This window comes from Lissotriton vulgaris, chromosome 2_1 (assembly GCF_964263255.1).
Source record: "Lissotriton vulgaris chromosome 2_1, aLisVul1.2, whole genome shotgun sequence".
Taxonomy (NCBI): domain Eukaryota; kingdom Metazoa; phylum Chordata; class Amphibia; order Caudata; family Salamandridae; genus Lissotriton; species Lissotriton vulgaris.
The window spans coordinates 780787193-780814257 of NC_141687.1; the positions used below are offsets into that span (position 1 = coordinate 780787193).

The following is a 27065-nucleotide window of genomic DNA, read 5'->3' on the forward strand; positions in this document are numbered from 1 at the left end:
GCTGTCCACTGATACTGTGAGACTGGCCGGCTGTGCTGAAAATATGAAATCATGGATGCGTCCGTCTGGGAGTGTCGAGATTTCTGTATTTTGGTGTGCGTGTCTGTTTATGTGTGTGTTTCAGAAGGATAGATGGCGCCTCTGTCTAATTTAGGTAAGAAGTGGGTGTAGGAGCATGATACTGATGTGTGTATGTACCATGTATATGCGCCTGTATGTTTGTGCATGTGTGTCTGGGCGGGTTTCTTCATGTGTGTTCGTGTGTATGTTTGTCTGCGCCTATGGGTTCATGCGTGTCAGTGACACAGTGTGTGTCTGAGTGAGTGTGCCTATGCGCGTCAGCTCCCCCGTCTGCATGTGTCTGCATATGTATCTACGTGTTGTTGAGTATCAGGGTGAGAGTGTGTATTGTGTCGGACAACCAAGACCATAGTAAGCCAGCCTCCTCCTGCCAACTTCAATAACGGCACTTCCACTGTGACCATCACTGTTAAGAATGCCACGAGGGCCACAACCAACTCTCCGCCGCAGCCACTGCCTCGTTACCCTCCCCGTGAAATAAGTGCCACAAAGATGGGTTAGCGTTAACACCTTTTATTTCAAGCGCCACGATAAACCACATTGCAGCACTGTACGGAGCGCTATCAAAACAATATATTATCATCCGTTCCGCCCCATGAAACTTTCTTAGTTGATGTCAGCCCAGTGCTTCATGTTTTTCACTCACAGAGCTTAGGCTCATGTTTTCAATGTTCACACCAAGAGCAGGCTTTTCAGGTTGACGACTACTCCTTCAATTAGAATTCTTTCCTAGCGCTTCTTTCTTTACTTATTTTTGGTTCAAACAGGCCTTTCCCTAAGCCCTTCTGTCTGCCCCGACTGGGGCCGTGCCCGAGAATCGCACGGGCCAGTGAGTGCAGGCCTCCGCTGTGACAGCATTACTTACACCAAGAGAACTGGGCTCATCCCATTAGCATCAGAAGGATGAACGGCAAAGTTGGGCGAACTGGCACCTAATCTTAACCCCTGTATGTCTCGCTCAAACCCTTGCATCAGGAGCATTAACCCCCCACGCTACAGCCCAACTCTCACTAGACTCCGTGCATCTGCAGCTACTTGACAAGATGGCACAAGGCTAAATATGTCCTTAAGCAGAGATTGCAGCCGAACTGCACTATGTGTCTCCTTTCCTAGCCATTATTAAGCCCGCCTCATTGGAGAAAATGAACATACTGTGCTCATAAATTTAAGACTCTGCTGGGAAATGCAGTCATAAAATATCTGACACGTCAAGACTGAGGCTATATGTGAGAACATTGAAAAACACCCTCCCCCTGCTTTACGAAAGAAGGGGAACCAGTTCCAATCCCTCTTTGTCTTGAATATCTAAATAATTAAATATTCGCTTCTTCTTTAGTCCTTCTATCGGTTCAGCGCCTGTGTACGGTGCATGCAGACATGATAATTAAAGCGCAGGTAACTGTAATCGACATTATCACTCTAGTAGCTAAAAAACTCTATTCCATACCAAAACACATGGGTAAAAGACATTGCCATTTATAACGCCAATAGCTCTAACTCTCACAATTGCGAGACCTATTGTATTGTAAATGCTTGTTATAGTTTGCACCTGGTTACCACCTGATACAGATTGATGGTACTTTCATTTCCTAACTAGCCCTTTTACGACTATTCACAATTAGGAAATCCTTTGTCCAGGGTACTAGCAAATCGCTATTTGGAAATCCCTGTTTGTGATTACTTATTTAGCAATTTCAAAAATGCGATTTCTACTGGATAGAAATCGCATTTTGCACCACCGAAAATGTCTTTCTTACATTCCAAAATTGCATTTCCTAACGGCTTGAAATTGCGAATCACACTGTTAGGAAATACACAATGCTTCCTTACATATGGCCTTTAGTGGCATCTGACTGCTGCTTGCATCCAACAGGGCTTGGGTGTGGATGAGAACTTCCTCGTCTGTTTCACAGCAGGATAAATAAATTAACGGTGCCACTAAAGCTGTGGTCTTGTGAGCTATGTTAAGTCAATTCATTTCAATGAAGGCAAAGCCATATAGTTGATTGGTACCAATTAACAGGGTAGCTATTGTTCTGATTGGGAAGAACATTTGGCATGCCATGTTGCAGACAGAAAATGTTATGTAGGCTGCTACTAAACCATTAGGATATGGGTAATGATTCTAGCAGACTCAACAAGATAATCAAGTAGTGCATTTAATAGTTTGGTGTACAGGGACTGTACACCGTTTAAAGACTTGCTCTGATGTATGCACTAACTGGTGTACAGCTTATGTGTTGTATAGGCCCAGGTAGGCCAAGGATGACTTACAATTTTTGGGCCCAAGTGTCAATGTATTTATTGAAGTTAACCAGTGCTATGTTATTTTTTATCCTTGGAGCAACGGTAACCTGCTGATTTACACGAAGAAGACATTAAAAATCTAGATCTTCAAATGTTCTGTAGTGATCTGTTAGTTTCTTTTATGTATTTGATATAGATTATATTAAATCCATGGCCGTATTTTAAATAGGGTCAGTTGTAGAACAAACTTTGCTATTTATGGGAGATTAGCAATTGATACTGTGTAAAATATTTCAGAATAGCTGCTTTTGCGCACACTTAGAAATTGCATGGCATTTGGACAAATTAAATCTTAAATGATTGGTGTGCTGCCTCATCCGCATTGAGTACACCACCGACGAGGAGCTGGTCAGAAGGTGATGCAGTAAAAGTGTGTCTGTCGTTTGGATTTGGGGTTTTAGGATGAATCCGGTTTGAACTGGTCGACAGGGCAATCAGGCTGGTCAGAGAGGTCAGCGTGAGGGCCGATTGTTTGGGATGTTTGTGGGCCTGTTTTGTGGTCTGCTGGGCCAGCTTTTACTCTTGATTTCCCTGATTTTAAAACAAACATTGCCTGCAGCAAACTTAAATCTATGCAATCTTCCATACTTTGCAAAACACTTATACAGCGTGATTCTAAAAGTTGATAATTACCCCAATTTCTAAAACCGGGCCATCTTTTTAGCTACCTTATTCAATAATGGGGGCTACTTTTACTTGTACCCATCCATATTTTCTGTCTTAGTCCGACCGTGGGAAAAACCTTTGACCGGCCGACAAAGAACAGGTTTTTATGGGTCTACCCTATACACTAGCAAGTCTCTGCACTGTAGAAGCCTTTTGCTTCCCCCTGATTTTCAAGTGACCATTTTAATGTCAGAAGAGGTATAAAGTCTTACTAACAGATCCTAGGTTTCTGAAGTACCTTATGGAAATTTCTACTGTATCGTCCCCCCACTGGCCTGCTCTCCCGTTCATTCGCAGTGCTCAGACACAGCCACCCAACACGTGCTCTTTGCTAATCCATAACACACAAAACAAGCAGTACTTTAACATATTTTTTAGAAACATTTTATCATGCACTGTATTAAAAAACTTGTATGTTGGTTGCAAGGATTTCCCTAGGGTGTATCCTGGAAAGTTATATTGGTGACTCGTCTCTCCATTTTATTATTACAGGTCAGTCTCTTGGAAACAACTAGTTTTATTAACCACTCAGAATAAAACAGTATTTTGGTATCTGCTTATTTTAAATTCCCCAAAACAGTATTCATTTCCATTTGTTACTTCCCGGAAAGTCAGTCGTTATGTTATGTTTCAAGCATTTATAGTCCTTGCTGTATTACTTAAACATTTGTTTTGACTGCCTAACATTGTGTCCTCTTCTTTCTAGCCAAATCAGAGGGGCAGAAGGTACAGATGGTATATGTGCCATCTCATCTCTATCACATGGTTTTTGAGCTTTTTAAGGTTTGTGTGCTAGAACTCTGAAGCTTTATAACATATTTAATATTATATTTTGTTGCAGTGTTGCTTTTTTCTATATCGGTGTTATCTGCCATTCTCTGAAGTAAGGACCTATAGATTGGGATTCCTCCAAAGAAAACAGTATTTCCTATTGATATACCACTGTGGTTTGTTCCTAACAGTGCAGTGGGAAAGAACTTAATTTCTTTAAGTTCCATGATCTATAGGAAGTGTGTAAGGTCTTGCTGATTGTGGAGCATGTGAGCCATTCTTTTAGTTAACAGTTTCTCTTCGTTATTTTCTATGGTATTTTGTGCTGTGATCCACCTAAAGGCTTGACTTGCATACTGATCTTCATTGTATGTTTGAGAAAAAGTCATACGAGAATGAAGGAACAAACTTGTCCTTCATTACAAAGGACACGCAGACACCACAACACAACTGAAGAGCCAACAGAACCATGGCACCTTCGACTTCTTTTGGAAACATTAAGCTGATGAAAGGTATGGAGCCTTTAAATACCAAAACCTACATCTAGCTCGACTTCCTTTGGTGGGGTCATTTAGTTAGTTATCTTATTGGAATAATCAGATGGGGAAAAAAGTTGTGGCTCATCTTCTGCTTTGAGGGTTCGAGCTAAAGTACTTACATAGTCTCTGCTTGTTGAAATGTCAGCAAAGAACACTGGAGACATGTTGAAGCAAGTTTACATCCGCCCTACTGGATAGCCTTTCATGCAAATTTCGAGGCTACCAGTTAACTTTTTCAAGCACCCCATTGTAGCATGATGATAATTTTGAAATATTAGGGGCACACTACTTATGCCTTGGTCCTGTTGTCCCTTATGCTGCCTTTCACACCATGACTCATCAGGTACTCTTTGCTAGACTGGAAATATCACCTGGCATTACTGAAACAGTGGCCGTATGGTTTTGTTAAATTCTGCAAAATCTTACCCATGTCAAGTCAATTTGAGGCTCTTCCTCACCATGATAACCATCATTAGATGTGGTGTTCTGCAAGGTTCAGTCTTGTCACCTATGCTATTCAACAGCTGCCTGGCCCATGTGCCATCATCTTAGATTCCACCAATATTGATCATACAGATCATACCTGGTTACACTCAAGCTTAAAGACCTGATTGGTGACCGTAAGAATTGTTTTCACTGCCCTTTCGTAGGTTCATTACTGTATGCACAAATCTTGAGTCTACCTGAATGGTGGGAAAACAGAAATCCTGTTCATAAGCCCTGTAAATGCATTGAAATTCCTTTTATCTTTGCTTGCAGAACTAGTGACCATCCCCTAATTCCCAGTTGACAAACTATGTAATATATGAGTCGATGTCCGGCAGCAACTACTATTTGTCTTGTGGCCTCAGTTCTCTTGGCTTGAGTGACCTTTGGGAACTAGAAGTCAGCCAACAAGAATTCAAGAGGCTAGCAAAAACCAACACAAAACTACTTTCTTCATTAGAAGATGGGGCCAGCCTCTCTGCACGGAGTCATGGTTGGATGACCCTACGCACCTACTCACAGCTGAACCCCAGGGCTATCTAATGATTACTTTTAATGCAAGTGCCAAGCTCCAGTTCCTAAAGCTGAGAATGGGGGAGATTCCTACGATCTGTCACCTCCCAAAATGGGAAAGAGACTGCACCCACAGCGGATTTAATCAGAGACTCCTGACTGGACGCGTACTGCTCCTTAAAAAATGTAATAAGACTACCATGTGATTATGAATGTACATGATACTTTGCTGCCTGGTAAAAAAGAAAAAGACTGAAAAATAGCCTTGAGAAAACCCTGGCTCAACTCGCCAAACAGGGCGAAACACGTGTCGGCTGTTCTGTCCTTTGTTGTAAGATCTAACTGCATATTGGACAAATGAAAAATGAGCAAAAATTGATGAAACCTTGTGATAACACTAATAAAAGGAACTTCGCTCACACAAATCAATTGGTACTGTGGTATCTTTAACAACTAAGGAAAATTTGCCCATTGATGGGAACGAATGACAATATTGGGAATGAGGAATAAAACATTCGCAACTTCTGTTTACCTTTGTTCTTTAGAGGCTGGAGGGGTCCAGAGCCTTGAGCCAACTTTCCTCCAAGTAAAAACGGATTTGGGATTCATATCCAGTCTCGGGATTCCTGGACCGTATTGTTTTTCTTATTAACCCAGGAAATGTGTTGGCTTTGCGGCCAACACAGGGAAGACATAACTCATGTGTTATGCTTGTGCCCCAATCTCCTAGAAGACAGAAGAACCTTAATACGAAAGGGCTGGATCGCAAAGGATGTTAGATCTTGCAGGGGAGTGGTGCTGGCCTGCTTTGACCCGGTGAACATTACCCTCAATTGTGCCTTGGTTATGTTCATGTATCGCTTCACAAAAAAGTTAGGGGAGGCAAGACGTGCACAGGTTGGTCGGCCAGGAACTCAGAGTCTCTGCCTCTCCGCGATTGCCGTCCCCGCCAACTGGCTTACAGTCATGATCTAGACCCATTGCCAATGCATGGCACACGTAGCGGAGCCTATTCGGTTACATTATCTTTTTTTCTTTCTGTTTTTTTTATTGAACATATCCATAGTGCTTTAAGGGCTGCTTCAAGCCGCAGGGCTTTTTATGTCACAATGAATTTTGTTTCTAACTTTTCAATTTTGAATCTTCAACTGTTAAATGGGTCTCTAGTGTCTAACGGCCACATGCATCAAAGTTAGCATTTGCGATTTCCTAATTGCGAAAATTAAGGAATCGCAATTAAGAAATCGCAAATTGCTATGCATCAAAAAAATCACATTTTTATTTGCGATTTCAAAAAATTCCTTAATTGTGATTCACAATTTGCGAATCGCAATTAAGGAATCCATTTCCATTGATTCCTATTGGCCAAGAGGCCCATAGGAATGAATGGGAAGGCATTCACAAATTGCGATAAGCATTTTGCGAATCGCAATTTGTGAATGCATTTTCAAGGGTGCTGAGGTGGGTCCAAAGGACCCCCCCCTGCACCCCTGAAATGTAACTTTAAGTGCAAGTTTCACACACACATGTCCCAAGGACATGTGTGTGTGTAACATGAAACTTCCAAAAATGCATTTTTGTGCATTTTTGAAAGTTTTCGCAAATTAGCATGAAGGTCAACTTCATGCTAATTTACCCCTTCCTATTTGCGAATTCGCAAATCAAAAATGTTCATGCATTGCATTTAAGAAATCTCAAATAGCGATTTCTTAAATGCAATCGCAATTTTAGAAATCGCAACATGGTTGCGATTCCTAAAATTGCGAAAAGCATGATGCATCCGAAATTTGAGAATTGCATTCGCAAACGGCCGAAAATTGCGATTAGCACCGTTTGCGAATGCAATTCTCAATGATGCATGTGGGCATTATTTAGATCAGGCTGTCATGCCGTTTTAAAATTCCAATGGAAGTACTATTCAGTAGTGACTTGTAGCATCATGTAGTACTGCTAAGATTTTTAATTAATTTTTGTAATTAATTATCACTGTTAACTATCCAGTTACGAATCTTTGGTATTGAATACTGTTGCAATGGTTTTTATTTTTAAGTCACTGTTGGAAAGCAAGCTATCCTCTCAAATAAATTCAGGTACGTACATCATTCCATCACTTATTACTGCTTAAACAGACCCCCCAGGATATTGCGGCACAGATTTACAAATTTTGCGGCACTAAAATGGAAATTTAGCAGCATTATAGCGCACTTTATTTTACTCCTAATCATTCATTTTCAGCCATAATTCAATGGCTCTGTTTTAGCAGAGTATTCTACTTTGAAATAGGCATGTTTAAAGTGTCTGAGAGTGTTTGTTTGCTATATTCTCCTTTTTGGTAACATTTTTGAGCATAGGTTAAGCCAAGCACAGTAGCACAGGGTTGCTTGTCATCCTGCTACATCTGTGGGACTGAGTCCTGATCTAAAAGGGCTGTTGTCAAGGTCCTGGACTCTTGACTGGAGTCAGAGTGTATTTCTCCCAGCTGACCTGAGGGTTTCACCAGAACCGAGGCAGATTGACGCAGAGCCATGCATCACAGCACCACACTGCTCCTCATTGGCAGCTGCACAGGATCTCTCCGTGCTCCTCAGCTCCTGATCGGCAACTGCACCAGGTCCAATGCAGAGTAAAATAGTGAAAGACTCCATATCAGGCTGTGATGCCCAAGGACGATAGGGAGTGAACACTAGTGTCCATCCTAGTGATAGTAGGAAGGCCTTGTGGAGATGGAAACAAATTGAGCTAAATAAAGCTCTTATACATCGGTAATCAGCAAGTAGCCTAACCATAATACAAATTACTGATTAAGGAGACAATCGGCAGTAAAGGGACCACACCCATGTTATGCCAAGTGCACTAGTGTGTTAAGAAACAATAATAGCAGACCTGCATAAGCACACTGCTGGCTAATAATTTACCTAGCGGACATAAGTCACTTCATAGAGATGTGTGGTAATGTTCCAAATGCCCACTGTAATGGATTACTTGACGCTGGCAGAATGCCTGTGCACATGAACATTACATGAACAGGCCGAAATATGAGAGGGCAGACGGTTATTCAAAGCCGAAAAAAAGACTCACCATCTCAAACAACAAGAAATGGTCTATAATGTCTGGCATTTGTAGAAATATCCCAGATGCCTATTATTCATAATAATTGTGTCGGCAAAAAGCCTGTGAAAATGAACTGGCAGAAAGCGCGGGAGCAAACTTATTTAAGGCACTGGAGAAACATCCTGTATAAAATGGAAATGTCATAAACTTAAAATGATTGAAATTATATAAAGTAGGAAAGGAGGTCAACAAGATCATACATTTTTCTGAGAGAGATAATTGCTAAGCGTCACAAAAAAACATTCTTAGTAAATTAGATGCAGCCATATGAAAACTCACCATCCCTTTAATGTTCACTTCCCGAAAGAGCCAAATGTCCAGAATGTAACTACGATTGTAAGTACGCCTGAAGAAAAGTGAAAAATGAATTACCCCTAATGTTACTTAACTAAACCTATGCAAGGTCAGCACTTTGCTTACTAGAAATGTGGGGGCATAAAATTACCAGTTCATAACGATGCAGAAGCACTGCACACGGCAACATCACGCCCTCTGCCAAGAGGAAGGGAGTATCTTCCAGTGGCGGCTGGTGACATTTGAAAGTGGTGCGGCGTAAAATGATTCCTGCACTGCACTACGGCGAACGAGCCAAACATATTAAGTTGCGTCTGACAGAGGGAGGGAACGTGGCACGGGGGCACTTAACAGATATGTGAATGCCAAGAAATGGTGCCTTGTCGTACAGGAGCTTTCCATACACTGTTTCGAAGTTCGGTGATCAGGTTGCGAATTGCACGTAGCACAGTGCAAAAACGCATAGCGGGCATTTTTTTGCTTGCTCGCAGCCCTCAACGTCAAGTTGGCGACAGCGAGTGAGCAAAATAACATCCTGGTGAGACTTTTTCTTTGTTCCCGATCAGCAAAATCAAGTTGCCGATCACGAGCGTGGAAAATAAACCTCTCGGCGAGATTCTCCACGCGGGGAGGTCAGGTTTCTCATTGCGAGTGGTCTTGTATGCTCGCGACCGCTCGCGATGAGAAACTACCAGTCCGCGTTGAGAAAGCTTCCGTTCAAGTTCAAATCTACTCGAGCGGCAGAAAACGACCGCTTGCACTGTGCAAGATGTGGTTTGCAATGATTGCACAGTGCGGACAAGCATCTGGCACTATGCAATCAGCGCGAACAGCATTTCGAGAGGGTAGGGGCTAGGGACGGGGGTAACCGCCTATTGTTCTCAGAGGGAGTGGGGCACGCGCCTTTATGGCGTAGCGTACATAATTTGAGAAATTCATACACAGCCTTACAAATATTTTAATTGGACCGGAGTATGGGGTTATATCCATACAGATTGCGGCAAAGCAGACAAACAGGCATTACCTCTACTCCATATGGTGCTGGTCGCGGTCAGTCGCGGCTTGCAATACTCGTGGGGGGTGTCGCACGGGGGTGGGGCCGGGCGGGGGGTTTTAAATTTAACAGTTAAAGAAAAAGAAACTTACCTGACCAGGTCCGGAACTCACCGCCCCTGCTCCTGGGCCGGGGCCCGCATTAGCGCGTTCAACTTTTCAACAGGAACAGGCATGCCACAGCTCCCTCCCCTCCTGTAAGCCAATCACAATGCTTCAATGGCAGCGTTGTGATTGGCGCGGAGTCCCGGACGGCGCCCAGCAGGGCGCCAGTAGGGACGCCATTTTCTCTATGTAGGCTGCATGCAGCAGGAAACCTATTGTTCCGAGCTCAACTCAGCAGCAGGAGGGGATAAATGTGTCCTTGATCAGCAGCAGCATTAGTTTGCTGTTAGACCCTGAAAGGCTTGTACCGGGAATACAGGGCGGCACCCAAGCTTAGCCCCCAGTACACGGGATCCTACATCTAACACTGGCATCAGTGTTGGGGTAGGATTCCAACATGTTTGATGCCAAACATACCAGTTTCAGCGTAGAAAATATAAAGTTAGACATCTCGTAATTGACTTGGTGTCCATATTTGTATTAAATGGCTGACGGTACTTACGACGCCTGCAGAATCTACTCTAGAATTTGTAGGGGTGCCCTTCTCATGCTGGGACACCTTCACACTTGTAACCAAGCACCATGCCCTAAAGAATGAAAAGTCTGCCATAGGAGTGACATATAGGTTTAAAGTGTAGTGATCTCAGATATAAGGAAACGTATAACTGTGGTGAGGGGTGCAAGCACCCACTCTGGCTGCAATGGGAGGCTTGTAGTCACAGTTTGAGTGGTCTCTCATGGGTGGCATAATACATGCTGCAGCCCATGGGAGACCCCTGGTGTACCATATACTAGGGACCTACAAGGGTACACCAGTAGCCAATTGTGGAGGAACCAAAGTACTTACCATTGTCCAATTTAGGGAGAAAGCACAGCGACTGGGGTCCTGATTAGCAGGATCCCAGTCAGACTATTCTAAAGCACACTGACACCAGGCAGAAAATGGGTGTAACCATGCCAGCAGGATCCTATCTTCCTACAGTGATATCCTAGCATTGTCGAGCAATTTCAATTTCAGACAGCATCATCATTAGAAAAGCTATGGCTTGCATTTTGAGGACTCGGGGACTCTGTCCCATTGCCTTGAGTTTATAAAAAAAGAAAATGGGGCACAAGGGTGTAGAGCAGGGGTACATTGACCCTCGGGTGGGAGGATGGTCCCAGAGGGGGCCAAATTAAAACGAAATATTAATGCCGTCGCACTCCTGCGGGACCCAGTGCAGTCAACAAAAGAGTAACGTGGGACTTGGGAAACAATGGGTCCGGTGTTCTTGGGGTTGAGCGCAGGGCCTCGCCACAGGCCAAGCCTTGCAACCAACCACCTGGGTGTGCCCGGCCGGTGCTTGGCCACAGGCCATGCACAGCTGTAGAATGCTTTGATAATAAGATCTTACTTTATTAAAAAATCACTAGGAATTCACTAGAAAATACAAAGGGTAAAGTGGATTTATTAAAAAAAAAAATTAAGAGTTTTGTATAGCGCGACCTAGACCCGAAGATACCGGAGCCCATTAGATAGCACCAGTTTTGTTACACAAGGACACATTCATTTAGGTATTCAGAGATTAAGTGATTTGCCCAGAATCACAGGATGTTGAGCGCCGTTGCCGAGACCCGAACCCGGTTCCCCAGCTTCAACGTCGACCGCTCTAGCACTAAGGCTACATCATCTCCCCATTTATACAGAGGAAAAGTAGTCACATTTTTACTTCTGTAAAAAAAAAACGTAGAAATTCACTGCAAGAATCTAAGGTTAAAATGGAGTTATATGTTATAATACTGTGATAAATTATGTTTAAACACCAAAAAAACACTGAAATTTACCAATTATATTTAACTGACCTAAGTATAAATTGCACCCTCGTGATACACTGTTTATCACATCACATATTACATCACTCATGAAATGTTAAATCACATCATTCATGAATTTACTGATGAACTTGCTAGTCTATGGGGATTGTGACCCATGTCTTTATATTAGTACAAGGCCTACATATAACTCCACTTTAAACTTTTTTCAGTGAGTGTGGTTAGTCTTGCGGAGTTACGTAGGAGCACTTAAATGGACTATGTGTGGTGCATGTGTATTTGTGGGGAGTGGACTATGTGATGAAATTAAAAGTTACCTGCCCAGTAGGTTACTAATAAACGGTCCGGAGGGAGAAACAGTAGGTGCCTGAATACAGGAGGTAACCGGAGCACAAAGTTGCGAGGATACCGATACCCCTCCGACTCCATGGGGCCCAGTTAGGTCTCAAAAGAAAGAACCACGTGTTTTTGGGAACAAAATACGTAGGTATAAATGCATGCACTTAATAGAGTTTGCTGCAGTTTAAAAACCCTTTTACAAATCTCTCACTGATAGAGTAAGGAGTGGCGAACACAGGGCTGGTCCCTGTGTAGTCCTGAAGAAGTGCTTGGGGTATGCACGAAACATGTCGACTTAGGAGTTGATAGGAACATCTGGACACATTAAGTTTAGGATAGCCTATCTCCCTACCCCGTTTTTAATACTACCACCTAGAGGCCAGAATAAAGTTTATTAGTAACCTACTGGGCAGGTAACTTTTAATTTCATCACATAGTCCACTCCCCACAAATACACATGCACCACACATAGTCCATTTAAGTGCTCCTACGTAACTCCGCAAGTCGCAGCACGCCCCAGCCCGTAGAGGACTGGGATGGCCCCAATGATGAAGCATGTCACCGTGGGGCAACCCCGGTGAGTGAGGGGACACCTAAAAAAGGAACAATTTTTCCTTTGTTACACATTAGACACTACTTCCAACAGCCAACCACATTGAGCAGTGGCTGTCCTTTCCTCTAGCTAGGCTCTTAGGTATCTGGAAACAGAAACCTTTTTTCTGACTTTAATGACTGGAGGGCGAGCCAAGCTATTTACCCTCTAACTCCCCTAGTTCTTTTCCTGATTTATTAATGACACACAGGTGAACAACACCACTGACCCAATGTTCATATCTGTCCACAGGAGAGTCATCGCGTAGTACAGCGCAGGAAAGGGAGGAGAGGGCAGCGGCAATGGAGAGGAGTGAGAAAACACCCGAAAGATCAGGGCAAAGCACTGTTGTGCAACACACAACCACAGCGCAGGCAGCCACTACCCCGGAGCGAGCCACCACACCACAGCCTCTATCACCTCATCTATTTGGCTCACAACGGTTGGACCCACCAGCACTTTCCCCCACACCAACCTCTGATTCATCTGTGCTTGTAAGGCCAAGGAGGCATGATGGGCCCCCTCTCAGGATTCTTGAGACGTCAGATGAGGAAGATGTGGAGGCTCTTACATCAACAAATCCACCTCTGGCTGACAACGCTGGGCAGCAGACTTCATCTGGAGCTGTGCGTGCCGGTGTCCGAGGCCGAAGGGTATGAGAGAGAGGCGAAGTCTTCTGTGGTCTTGAGGCCACCTTGGTTAAAGTCCAGCGCCTGCAAGCAAAGGGAATTTTAGCAGTTCATAGACAGGTGCGCATATTGAATTCCAGGATGACCAACATAGACCGGGGGATTGGCTCCATGACAGAGAGCATACAGTCCATAGCTAGAGGAATGAGGGACATGAGACAGGGAATGAGTGCTCTATGCGAAAAACTAGATAGTGACCACTCCGAGAGACGCAGGGATCGACAGTGCATGCGGCAACAGACCAAAGCCATGAACAGGCTTGCCACAGCAACGTCCCTGCTATGTCGGCGCTCTGTCGCCATGCAGGATGACATTGTGCACTGCTGCACGGATTTGTCAAGGGGGATGGGGAGAGTCACCTCTGCCATGGAGCTACTACTCACACACCAGGCAGCCACTGCTGGGGACACAGGTGTCGGGGACACAGAAGACTCCACCAGCAGGAGTGGCTCTAGCACTCCTGTTCCTGACATTCGAAGGAGCAGCAGGTGCCAATCTGCTGACCCTGGCACCACTGCAACCGTTTCCAACGGCTGCGGGACGCTAATTCACACACCGAAGGAGGCGCCCGCAGGTTGATGTCACCGTCTTTCCAGAGGCATTCAAGTATTGAAGACTTGCCTTGGTATGCCAGCGTAGATTCTGTATGCGGCTCCCCCGTTTTCCATAACATCCACTGCCTATGGTACGGAACTGTTCGAAGATAATATCAAGGGACGTCAGTGGATATCCTGAACTCGGCGCCCTCTCTCTTTTTATTAGCAATTATCTGTTGACGTACATTCGCACCGAAGATTGACGGATGCTTCTTCGTTTACCTAGGCGCACTTTCCCATACTGATTCATTACTTGCACTAAGACCCCGTAGGCCCATTGACAAGGTTTAAAGTCCGGAGGTATTTTAGAGTGCTCTCTTCATTGAAAATCACGAATGCATCAATTACCCCGATTGCAGAACTGCAAACAGAACAGGAAAGAAGAACATAGAACGTATATGTCCATCCATCTTTTGACATAGTCATAAGGAATACAGAGGGAGCATTTATCCTATGTTCTCCCTTGTCAGATTTTAATGTGGCTCCTGAAGAAGGCGTTCTGTAAAAAACGCCGAAACGCGCGTCGATGACTATTTCTGTCCGCCACTTTTTTATGAATTTTGGTGTTTTTGTTAGAGATAAAACTTTTTATTTGTACTGAATTAATTGGTTTTTTGAATATCTGATGTTTATGTTTTTGAATTAATATGTTTTTACCATGAATATGTTTACCTATGAATAAATTCAATTTTGTACTTTTTAATTAGTTGTTGTGCTTCTTACATGTTTTCTCTTCCTGGCTACGTTACTTAATCGCTTGATTTTCTTACATTGTCTATTTTCCCTGTATAACAAATTCAGTTGTCTAAACAGGGGGTCCTTGTTATTTACGTCGACACCCAGCCTCGTGCATCCCGCACTGTAGTGCGTGGGCGCAAACATTGATGATGCCCTCAACCCACAGGACAGGTCACGGTGAGGTAAACTGTGACCACCCAGTGTTGAATACAGACATTGTAGTACCATGTTGTTGTATCAGTAAAGTGCCGTAGTGACTATTAAACTACTTAATTCAAATACTGAGCCTGCCTGTGTCTCCTTACTTACTTAGAAATAGCTGCGTGTGATCTCTGCCCGTCTCAGTCTCCCATCTGTTGCTGGCGCTGCTCCTGCTGCATAGGGCTCTGCCTGTTCTGTGCCATCATCAATGTCCTCATAATGTGTAATCTCCACCTCTGTGCCTTCCTTGGTGGCAAGGTTGTGCAGCATGGCACAGGTCGCAATTATTTTGCAGCAGATGATTGGAGTGTACTGCCTTGCGCCTCCGCTCTTGTGGAGGCAGCGGAACCTGCTTTTTAGGAGTCCAAATGTGCGTTCTACAACGCTGCGTGTTGCTCTGTGTGCCACATTGTAACGCCTCTCACTCCTGGTAGATGGATTTATGTAGGGGGTGAGAACAAAGGACCGCAGAGCATAATCACTATCACCTAGGTGGACAGGAGAGTGCCATTAGTTACATACTCATGATTGATTCATCTGCATTGACTATCAGGGTGTGTTACAGTTATTTACCTAGCAGGTATCCATCCCCAAAATCTCCAGCAACAAGGCGTGTGTATATCCCACTGTTCTGGAAGATGTACGAGTCGTGGGTACTCCTTGGGAATTTGGCCACAATGTCTGTTATGATGTTGCCAGCGTTGCATATCACCTGCACATTGATTGAGTCCGTGGTCTTCCGGTTCCTGTAAATGTGTTCTGTGGCTGCAGGTGGGCAGAGTGGGATGTGGGTGCCATCTATACAGCCTATGACGTGGGGGAAGCGTGCCAGTTGATAGAAATCTGTTTTGGTCTTCGCAAGTTCCGCAGGTGTGTCAGGGAACATAATCTAATGATGCATTCTCTGCATCATGGCCTCAAGGAACTTCCTGAAGAAACGGAACAGGCAGCTCTGGGATACACCACCTACTGCAGCAATCACACTCTGGTAACTCCCAGAGGCAAGCAGGTGTAGGCTACACAGCACCTGCACATGGGGTGGGATGGTGTACGCCCTTGGTGTTGGGTGATCCAGGAGTGAGTGAAGGTCCCTGATCAAGTCCAGGATGGTTTGGGGGTGTAGCCTGTACCTTTGCAGTATCTCTGGCTCAGTCAGTTGGAAGAGCGTTATCCTCTGCCTGTAGACTTGCTCCTCCCTTCTCCATACCCTCTCTCCTGCTGCCTGTAGCCGTAGTAGCCTTGCTATGACGAAGAATGCCACCATTCTGGTAACACTGTTGCATTTTGGGACCTTATTTTATAGCCTGCACCTGGTTACACCTGCTTTCAATCCGTGGTAAATACCGACTCTTGAATACCGAATTTCATGAAATTCTGTATTTTTTAGGTTTGCTACATCTCGATAGTCAAATTTTACCATTTCCTATTTACCAATTCGGTAAATAAGAATTCGGTAAGTAAGGCTTTGGAGCATTCTGAATCGGTAGAATACCGACTCGTATTTACCGATTCGGTAAAATTTTGACTCCTACATCTAATTTTCCAGATACCGGTCTTTTCGGCCGATACTGACCGGTATTTGGCTACCCACATCTGGCCCTCAGTCTTTTCCCCTCCACTATTACCTCCTGCCCATCTACTAGTCCTTTTGGGTGTGTAATACAACATACCAATTGTACGAAATTGCTGTAGTTGCAGACTCACAGAGTGGATTGAATCGCCAATATTGCCCAAAGCTTGTGCAATCATTCCAGATGTTATAGCCAAATTCAATGTTTGACTCCATTGTAATGATAGCTTTTCACACCCATCAATTGTAAAACTGGACAACAGCTTATACATATTACCTATAAGAGATTTAGTTTTCTCCTCATACAAAAGATCCCAGACCAAAGATTTTGAAATAAAATTTAAATCAATATTCTTCTGGAAGTAATCCCTTATCTGTACATATTTAAACAAATGATTAGTAGGAAATTTATATTGAAATTGTAAAGCTTCAAATGATTTAATGCCTCTAGCATCATACATATCGCCCAGATATACGATCCCATACTTCAACCACAATGTGCCTCTATAATCCTGAAAGATTTCTGGCAACATTGGATTCCCCCAAAGTGGAAGCTTAGTATGAATTACAGGCAAAGTACATTTGACGCCCATAGCCCGCCATATAAAAACACAGTCCCGCATAGTCTTAAATTTAACACGTTTAAAGTAGTTTGGATCGTTAATACGATATAGAAAAAATAAACTGTTATTCCCCAGGATCAGTCGATATAGAGAATCCCTCTGATCAATCCCCAAAAGAATACGAAAACGACCGGCAAACGATGACCAAAAATAGAATCTAAAATCTGGTAGCCTGAGACCACCTTGCTTGTAGGGTAATTTAAGCCAGTCGATGGCCCGGGAAACCTTCTTAAAGCCCCAAATGAAACTACTCAAGATTCCATCCAATTTTTAAAGAAAATATTAGAAAGACGTAAAGGAATGGACCTGAACAAATATAGAAATTTGGGGAGTATTTTCATAAATTTTTTTGCAGTTTCAGTTAATAAAGGAGTGTAATTTAGAGATATTATTTGGCCCATTTTAGCAGAAATGTTAACCCCTAAGTACATATCAGAAGCACAACTCCCCAAAATTGGAGGGCTAGATTCAAAATTCGAGAGCACCTGTGTCTTATTAATATTTAATTTATATCCTGAAACTGATCCAAATTTAGTTGCTTGCCTCTCAATAGCTAGAACAGCTTCTACAGGATTTGTGGAGAAGATTGCTAAATTGTCCGCCTATGCAGTTATTTTTAAACTACTAAAAGTGGTCTTTAATGCCTTAATGTTCTTATCAGCTTGTAAAGTACGTATGAACGGCTCTATATAAAGGGCGAACAACAACGGGGAGAGAGGGCAGCCCTGTCTTGTACCGCATAAAATATCAAATGGTATAGAGTATGCCCCAGAATATGAGAGCTTAGCTCTTGGTTTGCGATACAAGACATGGAACCATTGCCTAAACTGTCTTCCAAGGCTGAATACACTTAATGTGGCCTATAAAATTTCCCACCCAACCTTATCAAAAGCCTTTTCGGCATCTAAAAAAATCTAACCGAGGACCACCCCCTCTTTTTCCGCATAATCGAATGTTCCAATCGCCAAATTAACATGAGATGTAGTATCTCTACCTGGTAAAGAACCATGTTGAATATCGGTTACCAGACCTGCCATCATTGGGGCAAGACGATTAGCAAGGATCTTTGAAAAAATCTTGGCGTCTGAATTTATGAGGGAGATAGGTCGGTATGATCCACAATTAGTAGGGATTTTACCTTTTTTAAGAAAAAAAACAATCTGGGTCATATTCCACGACTCTGGTGTCTAATTATATTTGCCAATATGTAGGATAACTAAGCTAAATTGTGCTAGAAAACTATTTTTAAACACCTTATAAAATTCAATTGGCAGAGAATCTACCCCTGCGGCTTTGCCTGAAGGTAATGAAGAAACAGCTACTGCTATTTCTTCCAACGAAATAGGATTATCTAACGAAATAGCCTCATCTTCACTAAGAGCCGAGAGATTACTCTCAGTAATATATTGTGTAAAATTTCCTGCATCAACAGTAACTAAAGATGAGTAAAGATCCTGATAGACAACAGCGATTCTGGAACAGTTTTCACTTTTCTGATTATGAACAGTACCGTCTGTACTTATAATTGCCTTAATTTTAGTTTGAACCCTGGCTTCAGCAGATTGAAAAGCTACCACTTTCCCAATATGTTCCCCATATTTGTATTGCTCTTGGCGATGTTTGTTATACTTCTCCGCAATTTTCTCCCTTGATAACTTTTTCAATTCTATTCTAGCATCAAGTAAAAGAAGTAATAGCTGGTCCTGATCTAATTGACCTCGTATTATAGCCTCAGCATGCTGTACTTCCCTGCTTTGTAAAGTTGAAATTAGTTTATCTATATCCCATTTCCTCTGCTTGTTTTGACACCAGATGTACTGTTGGGTAACTCCCCTAGTGAAGGCTTTCATGGCATCCCATACAATCACAGGCGGTCCCTACGTTCAATTCGAAGAAAGTCCCCAACTGATGCCTCATATGTATAACATATTTCTCATCAGTTAGTAAGTATCTGGGAAAAGAGAATGGCCTTACATTCTTATTCTCAAAATTGACAACGAAAGATAACAAAATGGGATTATGGTCTGAAGTGTATGTATGTATATGTGTATATATATATATATATATATATATATATATATATACCTCTCTCACACAGACATGTATATAAATGGCTATCTCAGACATATTTAGAATATTTTTATTATTTTTATACATTGATTTTATTTGCACATATTTGTAATCATTTTAATTAATCAACATTATCATTGAAAAACATTAATTCCAATATAATATGCTTATGTATGTACCTATTAAGGAATCCTCCCTCCCTCCCTTCATAGTTCCACAAATTCTGTACTTCAGTGACTGCATCTTGATTCCCAGTGGTCACTAGGACATAGCACTAGCCTTTGATCTACACATGCACGCAGCTTCAAGGCCCGGTAAAGTAGATGCAATGGCCACAGGAGTGACTCTGGGGTGTGTGAGTTAAGGGCTGGGCATTGGTTAGCTGGCACAAGCAGCAGGTCATCATGCCACCACCCCAAATATTTATTTACTTAATTATCTCAAAGTAAGTATTATAAAAATATTTTCTGCTGCAGAATGCTTACATAACTTTCACCTACTCAAACACCACTCACCCTGCACACTCACTCACTGTTTACCCTACATAGTCACCCTGACATTGCAGTCTGATACTGTTCACCCACCACTCACACAGTGCTGACTCTGCACTCACACACCATTGACATATCGCTCATCCAGCACCCACATGCTTCTCACCCTCCACCCACAACTCTCACCCTCCACCCAAACCTCACACCCTGAACTCAAACAGCTCATCCTGCACATATAATATTGACACACCACTTACCCTATACTCCCACACCTCTTACGTTATACAGGGTAACATCCCTCCCCCTGTACACTCGCACAATTCTCATTCTGCACTAAACACACATCCATCACCATGCATTGAGGCACTTTCACCCTGCACTCAGACACTTATCAACCTTCATTCATGCACCACTCACCCTGCACAGAGAGCACTCACACCATTCTCCCTGCACTCATACACTGCTTCCACACCTCTTATTATTAATGCCATAGGTGAAACCTAATGCATTTACCAATGCTTGTTGTTATTTGATCTGAATTGATTTAGTAGTTTTTAAGTACTAAAGAACAAAAACGTAGTGATATATTGGGGTGTGGTATACCGTGGTACATGGTGATGAAACACAATTCTATTGGTTAATGAAAACACTTAAAAAATAAAAACGTGGCCATATTGTTTAGGTCACACTTTGTGTTTGTCTTGGGTATTTAATGTGAAATCTAGATTATTAGTCTTTTTGATATGTATAGGAAGACTTGAGGCAGTTTATTTTTTTTCTTAGGTCCTTATCCACCACAAGATTTCAACACTCCTCAGGAGGAGAGTAAAATCTCTGCTGTTTCGAAGCGAGCAGGTGCTGTCTATATGATATTGCTGAAGAGGTAGCATCTATAGAGTCCTACGATTCACTCAGCAAAACAGTGCAGTAATCATTGGACCATTGAGTCCCATTGTCTCTTTTTGCCATATCTCAAATGCATGCCATCTTCTCACACCATTGCCCTTGTCACATGCCATGTGAGACTTACTTATGCGGCTGGCTGCATTGACCCAGTCCCATCTCAAAGGTGGTTCAGGCGAGACCCACTTCTTACATATTTCTCTTCTCGCAATTAGTATCAACATAAAAAGAAGGCCCTTTTGTCATTTGTTCAAATTATTCATTGCTGAGTCTCTCCCAAATAGAATTAGGGAATGGTGTACCTTAACTTCTGCGCCCAAAATTTCTCATAGTGCACCACTGCCCACATTCCAGTAAAGGGCTAATCCTTGGAACTCATAAAGATATGTTTGTGATCAGCTTCCAGGGTACTGCATCTCTTACACCATGAAGGACCTTTTGTGATCCTGCCTATCCTCAGGGGGTCCAATAGGCTCTGTGAAGCGTGAAAAGATGTTTTTGCTTTTAAAAACAACATTGTTTCACTGTTTTGTAGAGAAGGTTAAAAGACACTTGCCATAAGTCTTGACCCGGGAGCTCCAGCAAGTTCTTCATCCAAATCTGATGTATCTCCGTTCTTGTCTTGTACTCGGCTGTAACCATTTCCCAAGTGCATAGGGATACTTCTTCTTTAATCTCTTTGCTCTCCCCGACCAAGGCTTCAAGTTCCAATTTTCTCCCCTGAGACATACCCTGTGCTGACCACCATGAGCACAGCTGGAAGTACTTAAACGTTGCCACCTCCCTACCTGTTCTCACAGAGAGATTGCGCCAGGAGATCGGATTCTCATTGGCTCTAAGTTTCCCCAAGGTTTTTAAATCTGCTTTCCGCCGTGGCCGACATAAACCATCTTTCAAACACCTGGTGAATCCCATATTAGGGCCAAGTCTGAGCAATATAGTAGGCCCATCACATTCTTAACTGAGACCCAAACTTTGAGTGGAGTATGGAGGACCTTCATGTGGACTCGCCAAATTTAAATAAAAAATTCTCTATTGTTAAGTCTGTAAACATAGCAGTGTATAACAGCCCCAGTTGGGTAGCACCTGGGGAGTTTGCTAGGGGCGAACATTATTTTAGTTAGAACACGTAGCAGTATTTCTGAAAGTCTGGAAGGGCCAGCCCCCCACCCCCTGTTTCAACGGTTTCCTTAGCTTTTTCCATGTTATCCTGCTGACCTCAGATGCCCAAATAAAGCTAGTTATCTTGCCCTGTAGCCTTCCTATCTGCTTGGTTGGGAACATCAAAGGAGTAGTATTAAACAAAAATGTCACTTTCGGTAGTTCCATCATCTTAATGATATTATACAAGAATGATCAGAACACACCATGAATTATATAAATTGCAAATTAGTCCACTTAACATTGTGCACAGACTCTTACCAGGTTTCTTTTTAAAAGATTCCTTTATTTATATCTTCTTGTTTTTCAATAAAAACTCTATCTTCTGAGTAGCCAATGTGTTTTATCTCTTAAGAGACTTCTTCAGGGCTCCTATTTTTTATTGCATTCTTATGATCCAGACTGTGTGAGTGAAAGGTTTTTGAACCTGGTTTACTACACATTGCTATCTGCCGGATTCTGCACATATGGATCCTGATTGAGACATAGGATGGGACATCATATATGCAAATAATGACTACACAGTCTGATTGCCACATTGTATTATTACATATGGACAGCACATGGTTTTGTATTTTCTTTTTCTGGGGTTTGTCGGAATGGCCCATGCCAGGTCAAAAAAATATTGCTCCTTGTTATTGTCTGTGGTGGGACACTAGCAGACAGACATAATGGAGAAATCCAGCTGCTGATTTTGAAAACACAGGTTTTATCATATAACTCTAGACTTGTCATTTTGAAAACACACAGAGCGGAGACTTGCAGACAGAGCAAAGGTCTTGAGACGAAAGGGCTGCGCCTGCTGAGATGTAGAGCAGCCATCTATGTATGCCAAGGTATGGGGTTCGCCACTACTCCCAGAGATCTATAATATAACACTTTTGCTTTTATAGTGATGGTGGGTTTAGGCAAATTTGCCAGTTAATATGACAGGGCCTTTTATTGTATATGATCTTTTAGTCATGTTAATGACATTACTGACCTGCATATGTTTTCTAATTGTGGGACAGTTCTTGCATATTAGAGCATTATAGTTTCAATAAATATTGTACGCTTCCTTTGTGTCTTTTTTCTATTTATTGTGGGCAAGTATGAGTGAGAGAATGAAAGAGGATGACCTGCCACCACGATCCCTGAGAGGGTCGAAAGTGTTGTGTTCTGGGGTGCCAAATCACGTATCTCTCTGAGAAGGTTAGGTGAGCAAGTGAGGCACTTTAAGCAAGTCTGACTCCGGCCCATAGGGGCTGATGTGGTATGGTGACTCAGTCCCTACGTACTGATGTTCTATGGTCCTAAGCACAGTTCTAATTCTGGGCAGAATCCCTGCAACAAAGTTAAAGTTAATGCTAACAACAAATGAGCAGCAACTATTTAATACAAAAGATGATTGGTTGATGGTCTCCCAAGTTAGAATGATTTTGGTTAGTAATATTGGTTTCAACAAAGATGACAAGTAGACAGCTTTAGACAGAAGATTTTTGGCCTTGATAATTTAGCAGTTATTTGTTAGTACTGCTCTTTGCACTGTTCTGTTTTAAAGATAGAGGGTGAGGTGAAATCTTTAATAAAATTCTGTATTTTCTCCTCATGACTCTATTTTAATATCAGTCACTATTGTTTTGTTGCACTGCCCTTAATTCCCAAGTGGTCATGGACCCAAAGAATGTATAATCTGTCTCTTTCTTCTTGGGTGGTCCCATCCTGTTTCCATTGAGCGAATTCCTCTCTGGCAGATTGTCCCTATGATCAAGGGACATATCATCCATTTGGTTGGATAGCCAGGTGATAAGACTGATCACACTGATAATTGATGGAAATCCAAGTTTCGCTCAAAATCTTCCTACCGCTTTTGGCATTACTTTTTTCCTTTTTTCTTTGCTTTTCTAACTCTGTAGTAGCTTAAAGCACTTGTTGGCTTTAGAGGTAGTAGACCCCCAGTTCAGTTAGTTATTGTGATTGTGTAAAGCGGGGATTAGAACTGTGGCTGGTCGTTAAAGTATCCCTGTGACGCTATTCTCCTGTAGTGTTTATGAACAAATAATGAGCAGCAACTATTTATTACAAAAGATGATTAGTGGATGGTCCGCCAAGTTAGAATGATTTTGGTTAGTAATATTGGTTTCAACAAAGATGACAAATAGACAGCTGTAGACAGAAGATGTAACACAAAGTGTTTAATGAAATAAGTTTTGTTATTGAAAAATGTAAAATAAGAAATTGATTAAAGAGAAACAAGCATGAGCATAAGGCTAAATCTGTGACGTTTTTTTGATTTCTCATATTAGGAATTATGAAGGTTTTGTGTAATAGTCCCTAAAAAGTTGATGTCCGTTCTGTTTTTCATTTTTGCTTCCACTGTTTGCCAGTGGAATAACTTCCTGCTTAATGAACTCCCATCCATTTATTATTGATGGTATGCTATTAGTAATTTCTTACTAAAGACGTATGTGGGGAAGAATCCTTTAGGCATCTTTTGTCAAAAAATGAACTTCATAATCTAGTAAACAAATGTTTAAGGTTCCAATGTATATAATCACATTTTTATTTTTTAGAATGCTATGAGGGCTACCATGGAATTCAACACGGCAAGTAGTGTTTATCCTCCAATCCACGTGCATGTTGCATTGGGGAGTGAAGATTTAACTGTTAAGGTAACTACTTTAATCAATATGTACCTACTATATACTGTTTGTGATGTATAAGTTTTACTTAATGGGAATCTGTTCATGCAGGCAAGCAGCGAACATCCGCTTGAGTCCGTGCTTTGTGAAAGATAATGAATATTCTGGGGGAAAAAACCTGGTATAACAGTGGTAAACTAACCATCTGAGGGAGATGTTTTCTTGTTTTTTGAAATTGGAACCTTTTTATGGTTGACATTTTAAAATCATGGTTACTGCTTTATATGCAGTGGTTTTAATTTACTAGCTTAAATGCATTTTTTGTACTCTTTTGTTTGTGATATTTAAGGTAAGTGGATATACTGACCCAGTCACCTACAAATTTCAATCCCATCAAAATGTTGCAGAATTGTTGTATTCTATTCAATTACCTAAGTAAATCATCCTACATCATTGGTGGCTTAAAAACATGTTATAGCCATGACATTTACATGTGTTATTGCATTAATATTTTTGTTAAGAAACGGCATGTTCAGTTCAGTTCAAAAGCTTTATTCGGATTGTCAAACACAACCATATAAGCAGAACAATAAAATAAAACTTTTTCGGTATGGCATGTTAAATGCAAACACATCATTTGTTGGAAGGATCAGTATTCTGAGTGATGTTAAAATCACATCCATTAAAGCTGTGTAGATCACTCTAGCGACAGACAACCACACATGAAGTAAATTACTAATTTGTCTGATTGGCTTAAACAGTGCTTTTGTTGCGTTCAATGCAAATGTGTTAAATGTTTAATCAAAATGCATGTCTGATCTGGAGTGCACTATAGACATTGTGAATAGTTATTGGCAAGAAATGAACATGGGCTCTACGCTGTGTACCTTTTACTTTTATGTATCGCTATGTCTCTACTTGTGGTTCTGATAGGGACAGACATTGACTTTTTTGGCTATGTGCTATTCCCCTCAATACTTGAAGGAGGAGATTAGACATGGCTGATGCTACTTATGGTCATTTGTTTACTTAGAGTGGCTTTTCTTAGTGATCTTCCTTTATTCACCTGAGTTGTTCGCTTTGCTGGGTAAACGTGCTGCCTATCAAAGCGGCACCACCGCATTACCTCGTTCCCCTCCTACTGCAGAAAATCTCAGCTCCTTGTGACTCTCGCAGGTGAGTAGCTGCGCTTTATAAAATTACTGATTGATTGATCTCATGCACGCTCCTTCAATACCCAGAAGAGGCCAGCACCTCCCCAAGCTGCATTCTCTTGAATCTGTTCATTCCTCTTTGAGAGGTGAAATAAGGTTAACCTCAGGAGTCTGGGTGCAACGAGATCTGATTAGTGGAAGAGCTCTCTGTATATTCAATAATGAGCATATAAAACGGGGGTCGACTTTGAATTACTACTAGGTAGCTGGTGGCTTGCAGCTGCATTTACTTAGCTGAATTTTATATAATGTAGCTATCATAGCAGTGTCTATAATGATGGATGAAACACTGTGCCAAAGGCAAATCACCGCCTGTATTGGGGGTTGACAATCTTCTGCTGCCTTTTTTTTTTTTACTATTTTACTACCCGGCTTGGTTGCAGACAGCAAGGACTATACCTCGTAAAAGTGAAAAGATTTGTCCTATATATGTGTCATTGTACAACAATCTGAGTTTAATTCTTTACTTTGTTTCAGATTTCCACAAAATGATGAGCATGTCTGACTGAACATTTTGTGATTTTGGCCGTGTTTTTATGTCTTGTTTGTTTGTCTTTCTTTTGCCGTTATTACGGACTGCTTCCCCATTACATTTAGGCTGGGGTGGCATGGTGAGCAAAAGAACAATGGATTTAACCCTGATCTCTTGACCGGAGATGAATGTTTGATTTGTTCTGCATTCCATCCATCACTTGTGTGTCTTTTGCTTGCTCGCTATGCCGCTGGTTTCAAGCTAGCCTGGCGGATGAGGAGCGATACTCCAAAACTGGCCCCAGGATGCTTGTGTCCGGTCCATGGATGACCTGGCTTGGCAGTAGGGGCTGGACTGTTCCCATGAGGAGCAGGGTCAAGACTGATTTGCATATGGCTAGATCTAAACTGGTGTGGCAGAGTGAGCAAAAGAACGATGTATTTAACCCAGATCTTTTGACTTGGGGTGAATGTTTGATTTGTTTTGCATTCTGGTCATCATTTGTGTGTCTTTTGCCTCCCCATTACATTGGACAGTTGGTTTTTACTCTGATCCTGAAAATATTTTTCTATACTTCAGAGCGTTTTAATTATGTGGAGGGCTTTGTCCTTATTCACACTTCGCTCCGTTTCAGATCTTGTAGTTTTCACAAGTGAATCATCTGATTAGCCGATCAGTAAAGTAAGAAAATGTGCCCTCTCTTGTTGCTGCTTTAAAGTTGTGTAGCAGCTATGCATTCATTTGCTTTACTGATCCCTGGTTTTAGATCAGTGGCGGCTTCTCCGCTATGGCGGAGGAGCATCGCCTCACTGCTTTCAAGCAGTGTGAGAAGCAAAAACATAAAATGATAATGATAATAATTGTCAGTTATTATAATTGTATGTGTTTTGTGCTGCTTTGCGGGTGGGCGGGACTGGACAGTGGAGGAGTGGTTTGCCTACTCCTAGGGGGGCAATGACTGTTTGGTCGTCCCTTTCGGGCCGTCCAAACCAGTCATGCACACTTGCCCGTTCTCCATGCAGGCTGCATTACAGCCTGCATGGAGAA

General features: G+C 42.2%; 1 protein-coding gene across 2 annotated transcripts in view; it reads left to right on the forward strand.

Moving 5' to 3' along the window:
- The window catches only part of PDK1 (pyruvate dehydrogenase kinase 1), a 598915-nt gene that overhangs the window by 516353 nt on the left and 55497 nt on the right, over nt 1-27065 (forward strand). For both annotated transcript variants that reach the window (XM_086956138.1, XM_086956137.1), the window contains exons 7-8: nt 3761-3837; nt 24264-24362. In XM_086956138.1, the coding sequence (XP_086812264.1) occupies nt 3761-3837; nt 24264-24362 (176 nt within the window). The remainder of the gene's footprint in view (nt 1-3760; nt 3838-24263; nt 24363-27065) is intronic.